The 18,063-nt window shown below is 50.2% G+C and overlaps 2 protein-coding genes across 10 annotated transcripts in view; one reads left to right on the top strand and one right to left on the bottom strand.

Moving 5' to 3' along the window:
- The window catches only part of ACSS2 (acyl-CoA synthetase short chain family member 2), a 47,349-nt gene extending 43,547 nt beyond the window's left edge, over nucleotides 1–3,802 (top strand). For both annotated transcript variants that reach the window (XM_002710792.5, XM_002710791.5), the window contains 5 exons: nucleotides 195–303; nucleotides 1,740–1,808; nucleotides 2,144–2,320; nucleotides 2,875–2,949; nucleotides 3,056–3,802. In XM_002710792.5, the coding sequence (XP_002710838.1) occupies nucleotides 195–303; nucleotides 1,740–1,808; nucleotides 2,144–2,320; nucleotides 2,875–2,949; nucleotides 3,056–3,183 (558 nt within the window). In that variant the 3' untranslated portion in view covers nucleotides 3,184–3,802. The remainder of the gene's footprint in view (nucleotides 1–194; nucleotides 304–1,739; nucleotides 1,809–2,143; nucleotides 2,321–2,874; nucleotides 2,950–3,055) is intronic.
- Nucleotides 3,803–4,259: 457 nt separating this feature from the next.
- GSS (glutathione synthetase) overlaps nucleotides 4,260–18,063 on the bottom strand; it is a 29,712-nt gene continuing 15,908 nt past the window's right edge. For 7 of the 8 annotated variants that reach the window (XM_051846150.2, XM_002710790.5, XM_051846149.2 and 4 more), the window contains 8 exons: nucleotides 17,772–17,888; nucleotides 12,924–13,004; nucleotides 12,743–12,820; nucleotides 10,704–10,770; nucleotides 7,909–8,103; nucleotides 7,348–7,429; nucleotides 5,828–6,017; nucleotides 4,260–4,791 (listed from right to left, as the gene is read on the bottom strand). In XM_051846150.2, coding sequence (XP_051702110.2) covers nucleotides 4,668–4,791; nucleotides 5,828–6,017; nucleotides 7,348–7,429; nucleotides 7,909–8,103; nucleotides 10,704–10,770; nucleotides 12,743–12,820; nucleotides 12,924–13,004; nucleotides 17,772–17,888 — 934 coding nt within the window. In that variant the 3' untranslated portion in view covers nucleotides 4,260–4,667. Of the gene's footprint in view, nucleotides 4,792–5,473; nucleotides 6,018–7,347; nucleotides 7,430–7,908; nucleotides 8,104–10,703; nucleotides 10,771–12,742; nucleotides 12,821–12,923; nucleotides 13,005–17,771; nucleotides 17,889–18,063 lie in introns of all 8 variants that reach the window. The other variant, XR_011379930.1, reaches the window with a different exon arrangement.

The raw sequence follows: 18,063 nt of genomic DNA, 5'->3' as shown, positions 1-18,063 counted from the left end.
GGATCTGAGGTCACAGAACTAGTGAGTGGCAGAGCTGGGATCTCAAGCCAGGAGCACCATTTCCAAAGCCTGGACTTTGTGCTACTTCTTGGGACTTATATCAGGACATTTCCCCTCAGGTTTAGCAAAGTTGTGGTTGTCTTCCGCTGAGACGGCAAAGCAAATGTGGTCACTGTGCCTTCCTCATTGCCCAGGTATTCAAGCAGCCCTGGCCAGGGATCATGCGCACAGTCTATGGGAACCATGCACGCTTTGAGACCACCTACTTTAAGAAGTTTCCTGGGTACTACGTGACAGGAGATGGTGAGCCTTGGCCATTGTCTTCCTCCACTTCCCACCAAGACACGTGCCTTACCCTTTCATTCCAGGAAGAATTGGTTAGGGGTGAAGACAGGAAAGAGGAACATCTTACACGTCAGTGTCTGGTGTCCAGGCATAATGACAGAGATGACTACAGGAGCAGGAATGAGTATTGCAGGCAGGGTCTCAAGTTGTTGGCATCTGAGGTTTTACATATGAGGAAGGTTTTATTTCTTGTCCTTCTGCTGAACGAAATGGATCATGTACATTATGATGTCATGTGTATCCCCATGTTTGGAGCCTGTGTTTGTCCTTCTGCCTTCCCACTAATCCACTTGTCCATAAATATCTATTGAGCATCTACTATGTCCAGGCACTGGGTAAGCACAGGAGTTATTACCATGACTAATGTAGTCAAGATTTCTGCTCTCATTGGGCTTACATTCTAGTAAGGGCTTACATTCTAGTATTTACTTGCAAACAAGTAAAGAAACTTATCTTAGAGATAAGTGCTATGAAGAAAAACAAGACACTATGATAAACATGCTTGCGGAATTGGCTGCTGTACAAGGGGTGGTCAGAGAAGGCTTCTCTAAAGTGACATTTCAGCAGAAATCTGAAGGGTGAGAAGGAACAAAGCAGAGAAACCTGGAGTAAGGGTATGTGAAGGACACCAGCTTGGAATGTCTGAGGAATGGATGAGCTCCAGTTTGGCTGGAGCATACAGAGAAGAACACTGTATTGAAATTGAAGAGGTAGACAAGATAGGCTCTTGTGGGCCATGGCAAGGAGTTTGGATTTCATGCAAAATATAATGGGAGACCTTTACAGGTTTTAAGCAAGGGAGCAATAGGAACTGATTTACTGCTTAGGAAAAAACTCTGCTTGATCAATAAAGAACAGACTCAAGATGGGTACACTAGTGATGTGTTGCCATGGAACAAATTACCCCAAAAGCTGGCAGCTTAAAACAGGTATTTCATTATCTCACATAGCTTCCGGGGATCAGGGATCTGTGAGCAGCCTACCTGGGTGCTTCAGAGTCTCTTGTGGGTTGCACTTGAGCTGTTGGTAGAAAGCCACTTGCAAGTTTGATTAAGCCAGGAAGAATCACTTCTATACTCCCTCACGTGGCAGCTGGCTTCCCCCACAGCAAATGATCTGAGATAATGCAACTAAGACAGAAGCTACAGTGTCTTCCATAACATCATCTCAGAAATGACATCCTATCCCTTCTGCCAAATTCTGTGGATCACACAGACTAATCCCATGAGAGGTCTCCACAGGGCTTTGAATACCAAGAGGTGGAGATCAGTGGGCCATCTGGGAGTCTGGTGGCCACAGTGGCAAGAGCATAAGCAGGAAGACTTGTTAGAAGGCTGCTGCAGTTTGCTAATACGGATCATGCTGGGTACTATGTTGTGAGCATTTCTTCCCAGGCTGCCGGCGGGACCAGGACGGCTATTACTGGATCACTGGCAGGATTGATGACATGCTCAATGTATCTGGTGAGAGCCTGGAATACCTTCCCATCTCATTGGCTCTGCTGTCCTCAGCAACTTCCAGCCAAAGCCTTCCAAGAGAGTCAGAACTGCCCTTTGGCCAGACCTTGGGGTGGGGGGTGGGGGGGGTGGTATTCAGTTTCAGGCTCGGGTTTTGGAAGAAGTGATGAACCTTGGATTATGTCCAGAGGAAGGATGTGGGAACAGTGGGGTAACTGGAAGCATGTCACGTGAGGACCCTCCCCATTTGACCAGACCAAGACTTCGCTGTGGGTACAGACGGAGTAGGGGCTGGGGCAGAGGCTGGCTCGCTCTCATGGTACTTCCTTTCCCTTGGCAAGGACACCTGCTAAGTACAGCGGAAGTGGAGTCAGCGCTTGTGGAACACGAGGCTGTTGCAGAGGCGGCCGTGGTGGGCCACCCTCATCCTGTGAAGGGCGAATGCCTCTACTGCTTTGTCACCCTCTGTGATGGCCACACCTTCAACTCTACCCTCACGGAAGAACTCAAGAAACAGAGTGAGGCGCCTCCCTGGGCAGGGACTGCAGAGTCTGTCTTGGACACATAGCTACCACTGCAAGTTGTTGAGGAAGAACTAGAGAACCCCCCAGCAGTGACAGACCCCTGCTCAGCCGTCTCCGCTATTATAATAGCCCGCATTGACACTACTCTTTGCGATCACTGAGCTTTCAAATGCTTTAGGTTCATTACCCCATTAATCCCTACCACTACCACTGTGAAACAGATCCTACTGTTAGCCTCATTCTGAAAACGAAGAAGCTAAGACTCAGAGAACTTAATTGTCCTTTGCCCACTGCTAGAAAGATGTGCTTTTAACTCTAGCAGGCTGATTCTAGAGCCGGCATTCTTAAAGTTAAGATACAATGAGAATGAAGAGACAGTGCCATAGAGCAAGAGTGAGAGAGACAGGGGCAGTGAAGCTGAGAATGACTCTATGGGCAAGGAGTCTGTTTTTCTTAAAGAAGAAACAGGTGGGGAGCAAAGCCATCTCTATTTGGTTTTGGGAGTCTGGTTAAGGGTGCTAAGGAAATGTCTGATTTGTTGGTTACAGTTAGAGAAAAGATTGGCCCTATTGCCACACCAGACTACATTCAGAATGCACCTGGCTTGCCTAAAACCCGCTCAGGTATGTTTAGAGGCCTCCAGGGATTGGGGCTGGCTGAGGCCTGGTGGTGGTGGGATGGGGTGCATTAGTGATGTCACCAAGTAACGAGAGGCCTGTGGTCCCCCAGGGAAAATCATGAGACGAGTGCTTCGGAAGATTGCTCAGAATGACCATGACCTGGGGGATACATCTACTGTGGCTGACCCGTCTGTCATCAGTCACCTCTTCACCCACCGCTGCCTGACCATCCAGTGAACAAGACTCTGCCTTTTCCCGATTCCCTCCACTTGGCTCTCCAAAGTTCTGCCCATCCTCCTTGCCCTCATCCAGGAGTGCCGAGGGCCAGTGCTGACCCAACCACCTCCCTCAACCAGCTGTCTGGGACCAGGAACCAACTTTGTCCCTGGGTAGAGACAATTTCCTGTGACTACCAGGCAGAAGGGACACTGCCTCAGACTCCTGTGTCTCCAAACTGCAAAGAGCTCCCAGAGCCCAGGGCAGGGACCTGAAGGCCATGTCTCCAACCCAAGTGTTTGGAGGGCAAGTGAGAGTGTAGACTGAAGAAGGGAGACAGCTATGTCATCCACATCAACTCTCTCAGGAAGCACCAGTACTTACCTTGGGCACACACTTGCCCTTAAATTTGAGTCCAGGAATAAGTGGCCATTATTTCTTGAATACATGGCTGATTGTGTTCTGGGTCTGAACTTTCTTTTGTGCCAGATGGCAATGCTATCTGCCCATTTGCCTCAGGCGCTGTGCAGGCAGGTTCTCGAGAGGGTTTTCAGATCATCTACTTCTTTGAAGGAGTAGATGTGTTGATGTGTGTCCTCAAGCCCTGTGGTTGTAGGAATAAAGTCTGTGACCTCAAAAAGGCTGTGACGTGTTTTCTTAGGCATTTTTCAAGCTGTGTGCTATCAGTTGCTCTGATCCGTGTGGCACATTGTGACCGGGAGAGGTATTCCCTACAACTACTTTCATATTTTCTTCTTAAACTGTTGATTTGGGCAGAGCCAGGCAGGGCTTTACTCACAAACCCTTTGACAGGCCACTGAGCTAAGCTGGAAAGTGAGTGAAGCCAGCTGACAACTGTGATGTCTCCTCACAGTTGCCTTCCTTTCTGGCCTCCCGCCAAGGACCCTGTCTCCTCCCCATGATCCTGTGGGAACATTAGTATGTGACTAGGAATCGGAATTTCAGGAACCTGCCCATAGGGTCTAGGCTGAGGTAGACCCTAATTATATCCCAGTCACCTGCCTTGTTCCAATCCATCTTAAGTGAGCTGATCTAGGTTTCAGCTGCTCCCTACCACGTACAAAGCAAGAAGTCACTGAGTCAGCAATGTCGTTTTATTTAAGGCAGAGTCAGGAAAAGGTGCTGCCCTCCACCCACCTCCTCCTGCTGCCTGGTCCCATCCCAGGTCAGGCACTGAAACTTGCTGGAAAGGCTGACAATGGGCAAACAGGAAGGTGCCAGTGTTCGCCTTTATCTCAGAGCAACTTCCCTTCCCATACTCCAAGTATTTGAGAGCTTCTAGAGCTCATCTAAGGGAAACAAATCTTTTCTGGTCCTTAGGAGGAGAGCTGGGAGAAGGTACCCAGCACTTCCCTTCCCTGAAGACCTGAGAGGTCTTTAGAAGACATCAGCCCTCCCAAGGTGGGAGGGAGGCTAGGAGAGGAATGACAAGTGAGGGGATAGAGGGTCTCTTGAGCAAAGTCCAGGCTGGCCAGGCTGTACCCTCACACAGGGTATGGGTTGTCCAGGACTGCCACTCCTGCTGCCACACCACCATCTGCATGCTCAATGGCTTTGGTTCGAAGTAGATGCCCCACATGCTTGTTCATCACAAGTGTCTTTCCCTGCCTGTAGAAACAGGACAGAGACACAACGTCACCTCGATTCAGCCCTCAAACCCAGGACCTTCCCTGGTCCCAGCTAGGCACTACAAGTGTAACTGACTACACCCAAGAAAACATTAGGATCTGCAGTCATATTTGCATTTGTATCCTAGCCTGGAAATTACTAGCTCTTCAACTTGGAGCAAACTCCTTAGTTTTTCTAAATACCAATCTTCTTATCTTAGAACAGAGATAAAACCCCTTACTTTGCAAGATGGTCACTGGGACTAAATAAAGCAGGAAAAGTACTTAGCTTGATGCCAGACTTACACTTCATGTCCCTAGCTATGAATTCCTTCTCTGCCTCTCTCTCAAGATGGCTATGATGGTGGTGATGGTGGTGGTGGTGGTGGTGGTGGTGGTGGTGGTGGTGATAGTTGGAGGGAAACAGACAGCAGAGATACTGCGAATGGTTAGATGGTGAGGTTGTAGAGGGCAGACTTATGTGGGGAGCATGGAGGAATCTGGTATCCCCACCTTGCCCTGATCTTCAAGTGAGTATTTTACAGGAAGTGGTATGAGGGACCAGGAAATGTTCCTTACAAAATCCCATGTCTTCCTCTCTTCTGGTTTCTAGTGCTCAACTCCAAACCCAGGGCCACTCAGTCCTCTTAACCACTAAGTCTCCTTGAGCTGGCCCAGCTCACCTTTTTCCAGAATCCCTGGTGGTCTTGGAGCTAGATCCAAGCTCTCTTCTTCCCTGGAGTCTCCTTCTAGTCCTGGATTATCAGACTTTTCTCAGTCCTCTTGGTTACTACTTGGGATTTCCTTTATACTTGCAAAGCCATTTCATCTGGGCTGCATTTGATAGCCCTGTGAGATGGGGCAGGTCTTGGGTTCTTGGCCTCACGTAATAGATACACAGCAGGTGACAATGATAGGGATTGGCAGAACTGAACAGGAGCCTGGGAGTCCTGATTCTTCCCAGTGTCCCCGCTAGGCTCCCTTGGCAGTCACTCTTGCAGGGACAGAGTGGCAGAAGTTCCTCTTGACTATCTCACCTGACATAGACTCCAAAGATGCCCAGCTCTGAGATGCACTGAACCACCCGGGCGGGGCTGCCAGGCCGAAGCAGGCAATTCCCAAAAGGCTCAGGTTCGATCTTCTCCATGAGGATGTAGGAGGCCCTCTCCTCGATGGCCTTCAGCCTCTCCAAGGCCTGCACCATTTCTTCTCCATACAGGTTGTTACCTGCAATTAAACTGGCCAGTCACCCTGGACTCTGCCCGCTTCCTCAACCCCCTGCCGTCGCTCCTGGGGCCATGTGAGGAAGTCAGAGCTTCGGTTCCCGCCGCCCCCAGAGCACATTCGGTCCTTGAGGAGGAACAACTTCCATCACACCATCCTACACTGTCTACAGCTGTTCCTTCTCAGCCTCCACTACCGCCTCCTCTGTTCCCTGGGAATCGGTCCTCTTCCCTTGCTTCCTCCTCCAGGTCGGTTTCCCAGGTTGCTCTCTTCCATTCCCAAGGCTCCGCCTATACCCTGTTAACTCCCCTTTAATTCAAGTTCCTGCTCTAGAGATCATAAGAATGGCACTCAGGCTCCCAAAGCAAACTCCGTATGTCCCAACAAAACGTGTTACTTCTGCTTGAACCTGCCTCTCCTGGACATTCCTAGTCCCATCAGGCAAAAGGCATCCCTGGCTCATACTTAACTCCTCCCTCTCCATTACCTGTCACTAACTCAGCCATGTGTCACCAGTCTGCGCTCCACAGCCATGGCCCTAGCCCAGCCTCCACACTGGTCTTTTGGACAACCATTTCAGCCTGCTCCCTGGTCTCACTACCACCAATGTCTCCCTTCATTCCAGGGCTGTATGCCTGAACCACTGTAAGTTTTGCAAGTTCTCACCACTGCTGAGCACTTGGACCCTGGGTCAATCATGTGTCCCTTCCCTCCTTAAAATGCTCTGATGGCTTCCCACTATCCTTAGGATAAAATACAATTTCCTAGCATATATTCGATGTCCTTTATAATCAGGTCCCAAACAACATTTCCAGCCCGAATCCTTGCCTCCTCCCGTCTCCTACTGCAGCTCAGCAGTTCCTCATTAACCTCCAAGCGCACCACGCTTTCACGCCGGGCACTCTGCCTGAGGCTGTTCCTTCTCTATGGAATACTCTTCCTCTTTATTTTCTACTGGGAAAACCCTACTCACCCCTCGAAACCATCTCCTCTGGATCTGTGAGGCAGACATGATTCCTGCCCTCAAGGAGTTAACACTAGGCAGCACGACATATGCCTGAAGTGCCCCGCACACTTCCCCACAATCTACCACAGGCACCTCAGACTAAACATGTCCAAATTCCCCGATCCTGGTTCATCAGATTCCCCGGTGCTCTACGGCACTTAGTCACAGGATCTTGGCGGACATTATCTGGCGTGGGCCTTTGTCACTTCGCCTTGGATCCCCCAAGCCTGGAACTGTGCTCATAGGATGTACGAGTGAGCACTGGGGACAGTCTGTTGGCCTCTTTCATTGAGCATTACTGCAGGGGTCGGGGGTGGATCCACTTACCTCCGCCCTCTCTCTGGGGCTTTAGCACAAACCGGCTGGGGGCAGCAAGGGCCTCAGCGATGGCCTGGTCCCCTTCTTTACCCTGGCAGGAGGCAGAAAGCCATCTCAGATCCAAAGAGGCAAGAGCTGGGGCCCTGCTAGGCATGCCCAGCAGTATCAGAGGAACAGCAGGGAGAGAACAGCCGTAAGCCCCTTCAGGCTGGACACTTCTATCTGGATGGGACTCCCAACAAACCCCTTGCGGCAGCAAACGCAATGAGAACAAGTCTTCCTCTGGCAACCCAGGGCTGTGCAGCACGAAGCGTGCAAAGTGGGTACAGATATTCTCCTTCCCCCAGAGGCCATCCTCATCTCCACCTCTGCTGAGGGAGCTTATAATGGATGCCTCCCACGTCCTCCTCCCATCATGAGGCTAGCCCCCACCCCCAACGCTTGAGGGATTCTCCAGAACATGACACGCAAGTCACCAGGCCAGCCACAGTGCCAGCTGCGGTCTCCCCACCACAGGAGGCTCCTCCGCCACCAGGAGGTCTGTGGTCAGGAAGGGGGCTGCTCACGCACCATGTCCAGTGAGTAGAGGCCAGCAAAGGTGGCACGAAGGCGGGCCACAGCCTGGGGCTGGCCAGGGAGCAGCCCCTCCAGCACGCCCGCCCTGCTCAGCTCCTGCTGCACCTTCTTGGTTCCAGCCAGCTGCGTGGCGATGTCCGGGCACTTGGCAGCACGGGATCTCTCCAGCAACAGGCGCGCCTCCCAGTTCTGCAGAGGGAAGTCGACAGAAGGAATTCTACTTGACTTCACTTCAGCTGACCTTTACTGAGGATTCCTCAGGTGCCAGGGATTGTGCTTTTTGTCAACAGTCATTATCTCCAGGATTATTGCAACATCCGTGTGAGGCAGGTGCAGCTCCTCCCAATCTGCCAGATCCTTGCCTTTAGGGAACTCAATCTAGTACTCTGCTACGAAAAGGGAAAATGACAAAAGGTGGAGGAAGGGTGTAGAAAATTCGGTGAGCTTTGAAGGGAGTAGGGGACTTGCTTAGAAGCTCAGTTTCCCATTGCACTCCCAATAAAATCCAAGCCTGGAAGGCCTTGCAGGACCTGGCTCCTGCCCTTAAACCTCATTCCAGGCCATTTCCCCCGCCTCCTGCCTCCCACAGTCTAGTCAGAGGCCTATCATTCCTCAAATACACAAACCTCATTCCCCACCCACCTGGGGCCTTTGCATTTGCTGCCTTTCCTGTTGTCTGGAATTCTCTTCCTTTAGGCTGTTCCCAAGCACAACTTGATCCTCTTCATCCTTAAGTCACGGCTCAGTCACCTTCTTGGGAAACCTTCTCTGACTGCTCTGTTTAATGTGGTTTCCCCACAATTCTCTTTTGCACTCTTGTTTCACTCAAAGCAGTTAACCTCTATCTGGAAAGAGAACAATTTTTCTCTTCCGGCTCACTCTCTGATGTCGATCTCCCTGCCCAGACCCTGAGCTCCGTGGGCACCAGCCGCTCGGTGCTTGCCCACTTTCTGTTGCATTCCCAGTGTCTACCATGGTTCCTGGCACTGTGTAGGGGCTCGGTGAATATGTTACTGGTGCTGAATGAAGAGATATCGGAGTGGGGGCCTAAAGGACAGGTTGAGTGTGCCAGGCGAGACTCCGTGGAGAAGGGGCACCTCAGGCTAAGAGAACAGCAACAGTGAAGGGCGAGGGGCTGCACGTGGGTCACCACAGGAGGAAAGATCTGCTGTGCCAGCTCGGGATAGAATGGGCAGGGCAACAGCAGAGGGCTGCGCCTCCCAGCTCTGGTCCCCGTGTCCTTGGCTCTACATCACAGCCACCTGCCCACAGCAGGATCAGGGTTGAGGCCTGAGGAGCAGCCCCTGCCCCCACCCAACGCTGTCCTTCCTTGGATAGAATTGGTCCTCCTGCAGCATCTTCACTTGATATTCACCAATAACTCCAGCTACCTGCTAGGACAGGGTTCCAGGCACAGCCACGGGTGGCCTGGATGTCAGAGATAAACTAGAGAAAAAGTCCACGGTATCAGAAGGGGAAAGCAAAGGCAAGCAGAGACACGCCCCACGTCCTTCAACAAGTCACTGGGCCTGCGGGATCTAGCTCCACATTCTAAACCTAGTTCGAGCTTCTAAGTCCCCTAACAAGTCCACCTCCTTACATACACCACTTTCCTCCCTCGTCAGCCCACCCTCATCGCTCTCTAAGATTTCCTTGGCCCTTTTCCCAACCCCCTGTCCTGAAACTTGGATCTATTTTCCCGACAGCTTCTCCTCTGCTCAGCGAGTTTCCGCCACTGTTAATCACTTCTCTAGAGGAAAGCTTCATTTCTGGGGCTGCCCCCTCTGCAGAGCTGCCCCCGACAGAACTCCGCCCTGTGGAAAATCCTAGTTGAGTGGTAGGCCTGGAAGGAGCGCCCTTAATTTACTGGTGTCACTCCCAGTGGTGCTTACAGAAATCGAGACCCAGAAAGGGTCAGTAACCTGCCCATAGACACACAGCAGAGTCAGACTGAGGACCCCCGGCTCACTGCCCACAGTACTCCCTCACTTATTTCCTCCTTGACCTTCTCCCCAGGAGAGCAGGGCTTCTTAGCGTCTCCATGTTGTGGACGCTGGGAGCAAGGGAGAAGACTGGTACCCTGGGATGCCTACCGCGAGCTTGAGAGTCAGAAAGCCTGGGAATTTCCTATGGACATTAAGACAGGTCTGTGCATCTTTCAGACCTTAGTTTCTAGTTTCTCCATCTGTATAATGGGGATAATTATACAGCCCATGGGGTGGTTGTAAGAGTTAAATGAAATAATGGATGTGGCCCGTAATTTCGCAACTGTAAGGGAAGGCGGTGAGATGAGATGATACCGTCACTGCCATTAACATGAGGGCAGGTGATGAAGTTTCTGACTCAGGTGAAGTAGAGGTAAAGGGGGGTGGTGAGTGGTGCGCAGGATCTGGATTGCATCATGCGAGAGCCTGTGTCTTCCCAGCTCTGCGTTCAGACACATGAAGGTGCCTAGCTGGAGCTTGGCCACAGTGACAGAAATCAACACCTGCTATAGCCGGGGGCTGTTTCCCTCGGGCAAATACTTCCCAGCATACCTTTGGGAACAATGCAAGTGGCAAAAGCACTGTGCATTTCTGAGGATTCAGATTCTAGAGAACAGTGAGTTTGTACAATGAGAAGTAGCAAAAGCCTGCAGGAGGACTGGAGGTTCCAGTAGCAAATTCCCCAAGGAAGAACTGAGGCTAGGACTCGGGGGAAAACCCAGGTGGTTGTGATGCCTGAGCTGCGTGTCTGCTGCTCTGCTGGGTCCCAGGAGGCAAAGACTGGTCTAACAGAAAAATACCAACCTGTGGACTGTACTGACTCGGCATGTAGCCATCTCGGAAATAAACCACAGCAACTTCCTGGCCGTCCCTAGAACATAGGATACAGAAGGCAATGGTGTTAAATTATAGCCAATATATTCAGTGGTTCAATCTACTTTAAGGTGTAGCTTTGGCTGCTTTGAAAGTCTGTCCCCATGGGGAGCCTGGATGGGGTTCACTAAACACAAAGGCGTGCAGTATGGGATGCTTTGGAGTATTCTGGACCTAGAGTCACTCAGTGTAGGCCAGAGGAAGATGAGGAGGTAGCCAGAATCAAGTCAGGTACACCCAAATAATGTGGGCTCACAATTACTGGGCAGCAGTCAGATTGCCATGCTTGGCACGACAACCTCAGCAGCTGAAACAGGGCAAGATTTTTAAAAAATACTGGGGAGATGCAAAATTACAAGTCCAGGTAAGACACATACTAGGGGGGCCGGCGCTGTGGCACAATGGGTTAATGCCCTGGCCTGGAGCACCGGCATCCCATATGGGCGCCGGTTCAAGACCCAGCTGCTCCACTTCCCGATCCAGCTCTCTGCTATGGCCTAGGATAGCAGTGGAAGATGGCCCAAGTCCTTGGGCCTCTGCACCCGTGTGGGAGACCTGGAGGAAGCTCCTGGCTCCTGGCTTCGGATCGGCGCAGCTCCACTGCTGTGGCCAATTGGGGAGTGAACCATTGATTGGAAGACCTCTCTCTCTCTCTCTCTCCCTGCCTCTCCTCTCTCTGTGTACCTCTGACTTTAAAAAAAAAAAAAAAAAAAAAAGACACATACTAGGGACTGGCACTATGGCACAGTGGGTTAAAGCCCCAGCCTGTGGCACCAGCATCCCATATGGGCACCAATTCTAGTCCTGGCTGCTCCACTTCCAATCCAGCTCTCTGCTATAACCTGGGAAAGCAGCAGAAGATGGCCTAAGTGCTTGGGCCCCTGCACCCATGCAGAAGACTAGGAAGAAGCTCCTGGCTTCAGATCAGCTCAGCTCTGGCCACTGTAACTATTTGGGGAGTAAACCAGAAGATGGGAGATCTTTCTCTATCTCTACCTCTTTCTGTAACTCTTTCAAATAAATAAAATAAATCTTAAAAAAAAAAAAAAACGCACAGACTGGCTTTTTAAACACCTTCCTCTTTTCCTAGTGTCTGGCTTATCTAGAAGGCAAAGTAACTATTTTGTTGTGATAAAATTACACTTTGAAAAATAGTGAGTGGTATTGTGAAGTTCCACAGAGGTTCTTAATCAAAAGTTTCTGGTTCTAAATATATTTGCTGCAATGCTACCCAAATATGTGGCACTAAAGCCACCTGGTGGTGGACCCTGGTTGGGTCTAGCTTGGAACACAAATCCAGACTGAGCACAGAGTGCCGTGCAGGTCAGCTGCCCGCCTTCTTCCCTGTCTGCCCAGACCTACTGCTGGGGCCCAATCTGGCGACCAGGAGGAGCAGGAAGCTCAGAGGCACAGGAAAGCCATGGTTATCTTTGAGGCTGCTCTTATCCAGAATGTGATAGCTCTCATAGAAGGCTTTAGAAGCAGGGCTTGCGGGCTGGTGCTGTGGCGTAGCAGGTTGAGCTGCCATCTGCAGTGCTAGGATCCCATATAATGCTGGGTAGAGACCTGGCTGCTCCACTTCCAGTCCAGCTCTCTACTGATGTTCCTGGGAAAGTAGCGGAGGATGTCCCAAGTCCTCTGACCCCTGTACCTATACAGGAGACCCAGATGGGGCTCCTCGCTTGTGGCTTCGGCCTGGCCCAGCTCTGGCTGTTGCAGCCATTTGGAGGAAGATGGAAGATCTGTCTCTCTCCCTCTCTCTCTGTAACGCTGCCTTTCAAATAAATAAATCTTTCAAAAAAAAAAAAAAAAAAAAAAAAGCAGAGCTTGGCTGGCCTTCTCCAAAACCTCCTGTGAGAATGAGGTAAGATGTCATCCAGAGAAAGGACCACTGGAGAGAAGGCAGGGCACGGGGGGCCGGATGAGTCTGGTAAGGCAGCTGTCAGCACGGAGTCCCTGGGGGTGCGTACATAAACAGCCTTCGGTCTTCATCCAGGGACCCATTTTCAAAGACATCCTCGAATCTCCTCCGGATTACGTGGATATTCCTGGGAAAGACAGACAGAGTGGGAGGAGTGCATGCTGTGTTCTGAGCGGCCCGCCCAGGCCTAGGGCCACACCTGGAGCTTCTGGGCTCCTTCCTTCACTTACTTGGCCAGTAGCTCGTTTTCTATGGCTCGCTGGTCAAATATGTTCCTTTCTTTCTCTTGAGCAATCAGCAGCACCACGGCACTGGAAAAGAGCACAGGTGGCCAGAGGCGGCTGCGGCCTGTCCTTCCTCCGTCCCACCCCCTGTGGCTTCCCAGAAGAGCCCATGTCTGTTCGGTTCAGGATGGCCTCGGGCACAGACACCTGAGGCCAGGCAGTACACGTGACTTCCCGGAAACACAAAGCTTGAGAAAGGAAGATGTCTCAGGCTCTAGTGTAATGTCAACTTCCTGTGCAAATTAAAGTTTAGACTTAAAGGCATCTCAAAAACTTTAACATAATGAGTCTATAATCTTTCTGGAAGAACAAACAGGTCGGGGGTACTGAGGAATTCAGGTGGAGCAACCTTAATCCAAAAATCCAAAATCTTTTGAGCACTGATATGATGCCACAGTGGAAAATTCCACACCTCACCTCATGTGACAGGTCTTAGGGAAAACTCAGGCATACTTTAAAAATGAGATAACATTACTTTCAAGTTTTGTGTATAAAGTATGTACAAAACACAAATGAATTTCATGCTTAGATTGAAGTTTCACCCCCAATATAATACATATATGCAAATATTCCAAAATCTGAAATATTTCTGATGTCAAGCATTAGGGATTCTTTGCCTATATTTTGTAAAAGAATAATGCTATATTTTTAAAGACTATTTTATAGGTTGCAAAGCATATAATACGAGAGGGATTCTTGCAAGAAACATTAGAATACAGGACTTGGGAGCCAGTGCTATGGTGTAGCAGGTAAAGATGCAACCTATATGGGCGCTGATTCAAGCCCAGCAGCTCCACTTCTGATCCAGCACCCTGCTAATCCACCTGGGAAAAGCAGTGGAAGATAGTCCAAATGCTTGGACCCCTGCACCCACATGGGAGACCCAATGAAGCTCCTGGCTCCTGGCTTCAGCCTGACCCAGCCATTTGGGGAGTGAACCAGTGGACAGAAGATTTCTCTCTCTGTCTCTCCCCTCTCTCTGTAACTCTGCCTTTCAGGTAAATAAAATAAATCTTTTAAAAAAGAAGAAACATTAGAATAGCTAAATGGAACCCTCCAGAAACCCAGAGCCAACTACAAATAAGACATCTCCCGGGGCCTCTCACCATTTCTGTGCTGTCCTCGGGGCCACACTTGGTCCCAGAGTGTTAATGGGATCACCAGCTTATCCACGCGCTTCTGAAAGGAGCAGGAGCCCGAGGACCCGGGAGAAGCCTGCTCCAGAGAATTGCGTGCTTAGCTACCAGCTAAGGTACTTTCAGTTGTCAAAGCGAAGTGTCAGCCCCCGTCAGCCTCGTAGGGCTGATGCTTAGCAGTACCAAACTCCATCTTTGCCGCGTTTGTACTGCTTTGTGCCTGTGACCTCTTGCTGAGACCCCTGCAAGCCTGGACTTGGCGTTGGATTCCAAGTGGATATCCCTCGCTTCCTGTACTTGGCCTCTCGGCCGTTTCTGTCCACATCTCTCTCCCTTAGCTGAACCTCTTGGATGAAACTTTGCCTGACTCCTTTCCACTTAGCCAAATCACCAGTCATGGGATGCCCCCCACCCCTCCCTGCCTGAACTCCCCAGGTCAGCCCTGACATGGGGCTGAATCTTGGCTTCGGGCAGCGTGACCAGGGGTAAACCAGCAGCGGTGTTCTCAGCAGCCATCTTGCCCTGAGAGGTTCGGGAGGGCCATGGCTGTGCTCTTCACTCACTGTAGCCTGAGCTGCTCCGCTCCTGGGTGGGGGTTTGTGTGGGAGGGTGGCGCCCGGCCCAGGCTGGCCCACTTCCAAGAAGAGGCGGGGGAGGAAGGCTGGAGGCTGTGAGTGAAAGTGGAATTGCGTGCTCTGGCTCCGACCATCCGCCTGCCACCTGCCAAACACTGGGAGCCAGACCCAGAAAACACACAAGGGGCCTTCAGAAAGTTCAGGAAACTGGGAATAAAAGCTAACGTGGACGCTTATGAACGCCTTTTCACATTCTCCCTCCTGCCCTGACTTGGAGCAGTCTGCGAGTAGGGTTAGAAAGTCATCAGCTAAGGCCAGGAACAGGCAGCAGCTGCCGGCTGGGAGAGAGCACCCCTGAGCCCCAGCCACGGCTCTGCCAGTGACTCATGGTGTGCCCTGGGGCCAGCCCGTTTCTTTCATGGGGCCCTGATTTTCCAATCCATAAAATAAGGACCTCAAATTCCTTTCAGTTCCCAACCGTTTCCTCCAAGAACTCCTTTGTCTTAATCTACTCATTCTAACCATAGCCCTATGATTTGAGTTTGTCTGAGTGGAAATCTCAATTCATTTTCCAAGCCTTTAAAAAAAAGTAAAAGCATGAGATAATCTATTCTACAAATAGCTGAGCTTAGTTTTCCAATCCATGTTACAAGACCATGCACCTGGGAGGCAGAACCATGTAGTGGGGAGAACACGGGCTTTAGAGCCAGATGAATTTTAAATTTACCAGTTGTGTAACTTTGGGCAAGTTATTCACCTTCTTTGAGTGTCAGTTTGCTCTTGGGTAAAATAAAACTATTATTCTTTAAATGGTAGCTATTATTATTATTACTATTATTATCATTGAAAGTACCATGCTGTGGTGCAGTGGGTTAAAAGCCCTGGCCTGAAGTGCCGGCATCCCATATGAGCACTGGTTCTAATCCCAGCTGCTCCTCTTCCGATTCAGCTCTCTGCTGTAGCCTGGGAAAGCAGTGGAAGATGGCTCAAGTTCTTGGGCCCGTGCACTCGTGTGGGAGACCTGGAGGAGGCTCCTGGCTCCTGGCTTCGGATTAGCTCAGCTCTGGCCGTTGTGGCCATTTGGGGAGTGAACCAATGGATGGAAGACCTCTCTCTGTCTCTACCTCTCTCTGTAACTCTGTGTTTCAAATAAAAGAAAAAGTACCACATAATGATACACATGGTTTTTAAGTCATTTTTCAGATACATGATTTAATTTAACTCCATCTACCACACTTTTGAGTATTATCAGTGGTCTTCAGAACACTCATGGAAAATGCATATGATGAAAAAAACTACGCCTGGACTTCTAAATATTTTAACACCAAAATCCACTTATTTTCTTTAAATCCATTTGCGATGAACTTTTTGAAGTATCCTCATCTTACTACCCTGTGTTACAAAAGAGGAAACTGGATTTCAGAGAAAAGAAAGCGCACGCCGCGGTCACGTGCTGAGGGGCCTCTCCAGCTCCCACGCAGCGGGGAGCCAGGTCTGGCTGAGCCGCCACAGCTCCTCCCACCACCAGCACCTCTCTCTCTCCGTGTATTTCAGAGCTGGAACGGGGCTCCCGGGCAGCACTTGCCTGTCAGCAGTCCCCCAGCTGACCCATTCCCTGGCTTCACTCTTAAACACAACCTCGCCGAGAGTTCCACTCGACAGAATAATTGTCTGGTGCCTTCTACATGCTCACAGTTGGAGGATTTTTGGGTCTCTGCGCTTAGCAAGCCCAGAGCCGCCCCACTTGGTGGCAATATTAGGATTAAGAATGCAGTTTTTTTAAATTAATTTTTTCTCAATTTGAAAGGCAGAGAGATGGAGACAGACAGAGATCTCCCCTCTGTTGTTTCACACCCCAAGTGCCCACAAACAGTTGGGGCTGGGCCAGGGTGAAGCCAGAGCTGGGAACTCAATCGAGGTCTTCCATGTGGGTGGCAGGAACCCAACTGTTCGGGCCATCAACTAGGGCCTCACCGTGTGAGCACCAGCTGGAGGCTGGAACTGGGAGGGAAGCTGTGACTCGAACCCAGGCACTTGGATATGGGATGCAGGCAATCATTGTCTTGGCCCTTGGTAGGATACCCGCATCCTGCAGTGGTATTTCAATCACTACTCCGAACGCCTACCACAAAGATGCTGATTGTGAAGGGCAGTGGACTCTAGACTCTGCCACCAACTCGCCAGCTGCCCTTGGACAATTTATTTCACTTCTCTGAAACTCAGCTTCCTCATCTATAAAATGGGGACATGAATAGCAACTACCTCGGAGCACATTATGAGGATTCAACGAGAGCTTGTATGTAAATCACTTTGCAGAAGGCGTGGCACTTGGAAGTGCTTTGTTCTGGACTAGGTATTAACGCTACATCAACACTGCAATAACTGTCAGACAGTGGTCCCTGGATCATCTAGAAGTTGCTTACCTAGCGTCTTCAAACATCTGCAACATGGTTGAGAGATGGGAAGCAAGCAAACAATGCCTCTAAGCCATTAAAATGGACACCATAAAATTCCCAAGTCAAAGCTTATGCATTTACCCTTCAAAGAAGCCCTCACTCTCCTTAGACACAATTATAATAACCTGGATCCTGAGTTTCCCAAACCACAGCAAATCAGAAAGGAGGCGTGGCGAGGAGACCGGAGGATTCCAAATTCAAGCACACGGACAGCAGCAAGTGGCAACAGTGGAAAATCAGAAAGCGAACAGGAAAAGTGAAGAAAATGAATGAGAACGTAAAGCCTAGCAGAGTCACTGGCAAGGGCCAACAGCTACACACGCCTTCCTGACCCTAGGTGGCACCGCTGTATTACAGCAAAATGCAATTGCTATGAGTCATGATTATCTCCAGCCACCAAGAAGAGTTTGAATTACAGTCAGCATCTCCTATTTAAGAAGGAAGCCCAAAAATCCACTGTAATAATTTTGGCACTTAAATATTTAATTTAAATAATAGAAATACATTTAAAATAATTAAATGTATTTCTAGAAAAACCCCCTGATGACGTCAAGCAAAGAAGAATGGCTGCACCCCTGGACGCTGAATCTATGGCAGGATTCTGTTGCTGCTTTCTCACTTCCTTACTTGGCGGAGCCATAGAGCTCCCAGGCTTTGGCGATCCCCAGGGCCAGTCCCTCGCTGGGATTATTGGAGAGGACCTTGGCAGCTTCTGCAGTCTTACCCAGGACCTTGAGGACATGTCTGTTGGAAGAGAGATGGCTGTTCAATAACTGGATGGGCTTGGAAGATCCCTCTGCCCTTAACCTCATGGATATATAAATATAAAAACCATCACTCTGAGAATCAACTGAGCACTCAAAGACATCTCGTCACCACACTCCTGTAGGATCCACTTCCGGCTGCCCCAGCCTTGGCC

This window comes from Oryctolagus cuniculus, chromosome 11 (genome assembly GCF_964237555.1).
Source record: "Oryctolagus cuniculus chromosome 11, mOryCun1.1, whole genome shotgun sequence".
NCBI classification, from domain to species: domain Eukaryota; kingdom Metazoa; phylum Chordata; class Mammalia; order Lagomorpha; family Leporidae; genus Oryctolagus; species Oryctolagus cuniculus.
Note: the sequence above shows the minus strand (reverse complement) of the source record. Positions and strands in the feature narration are given on the sequence as shown.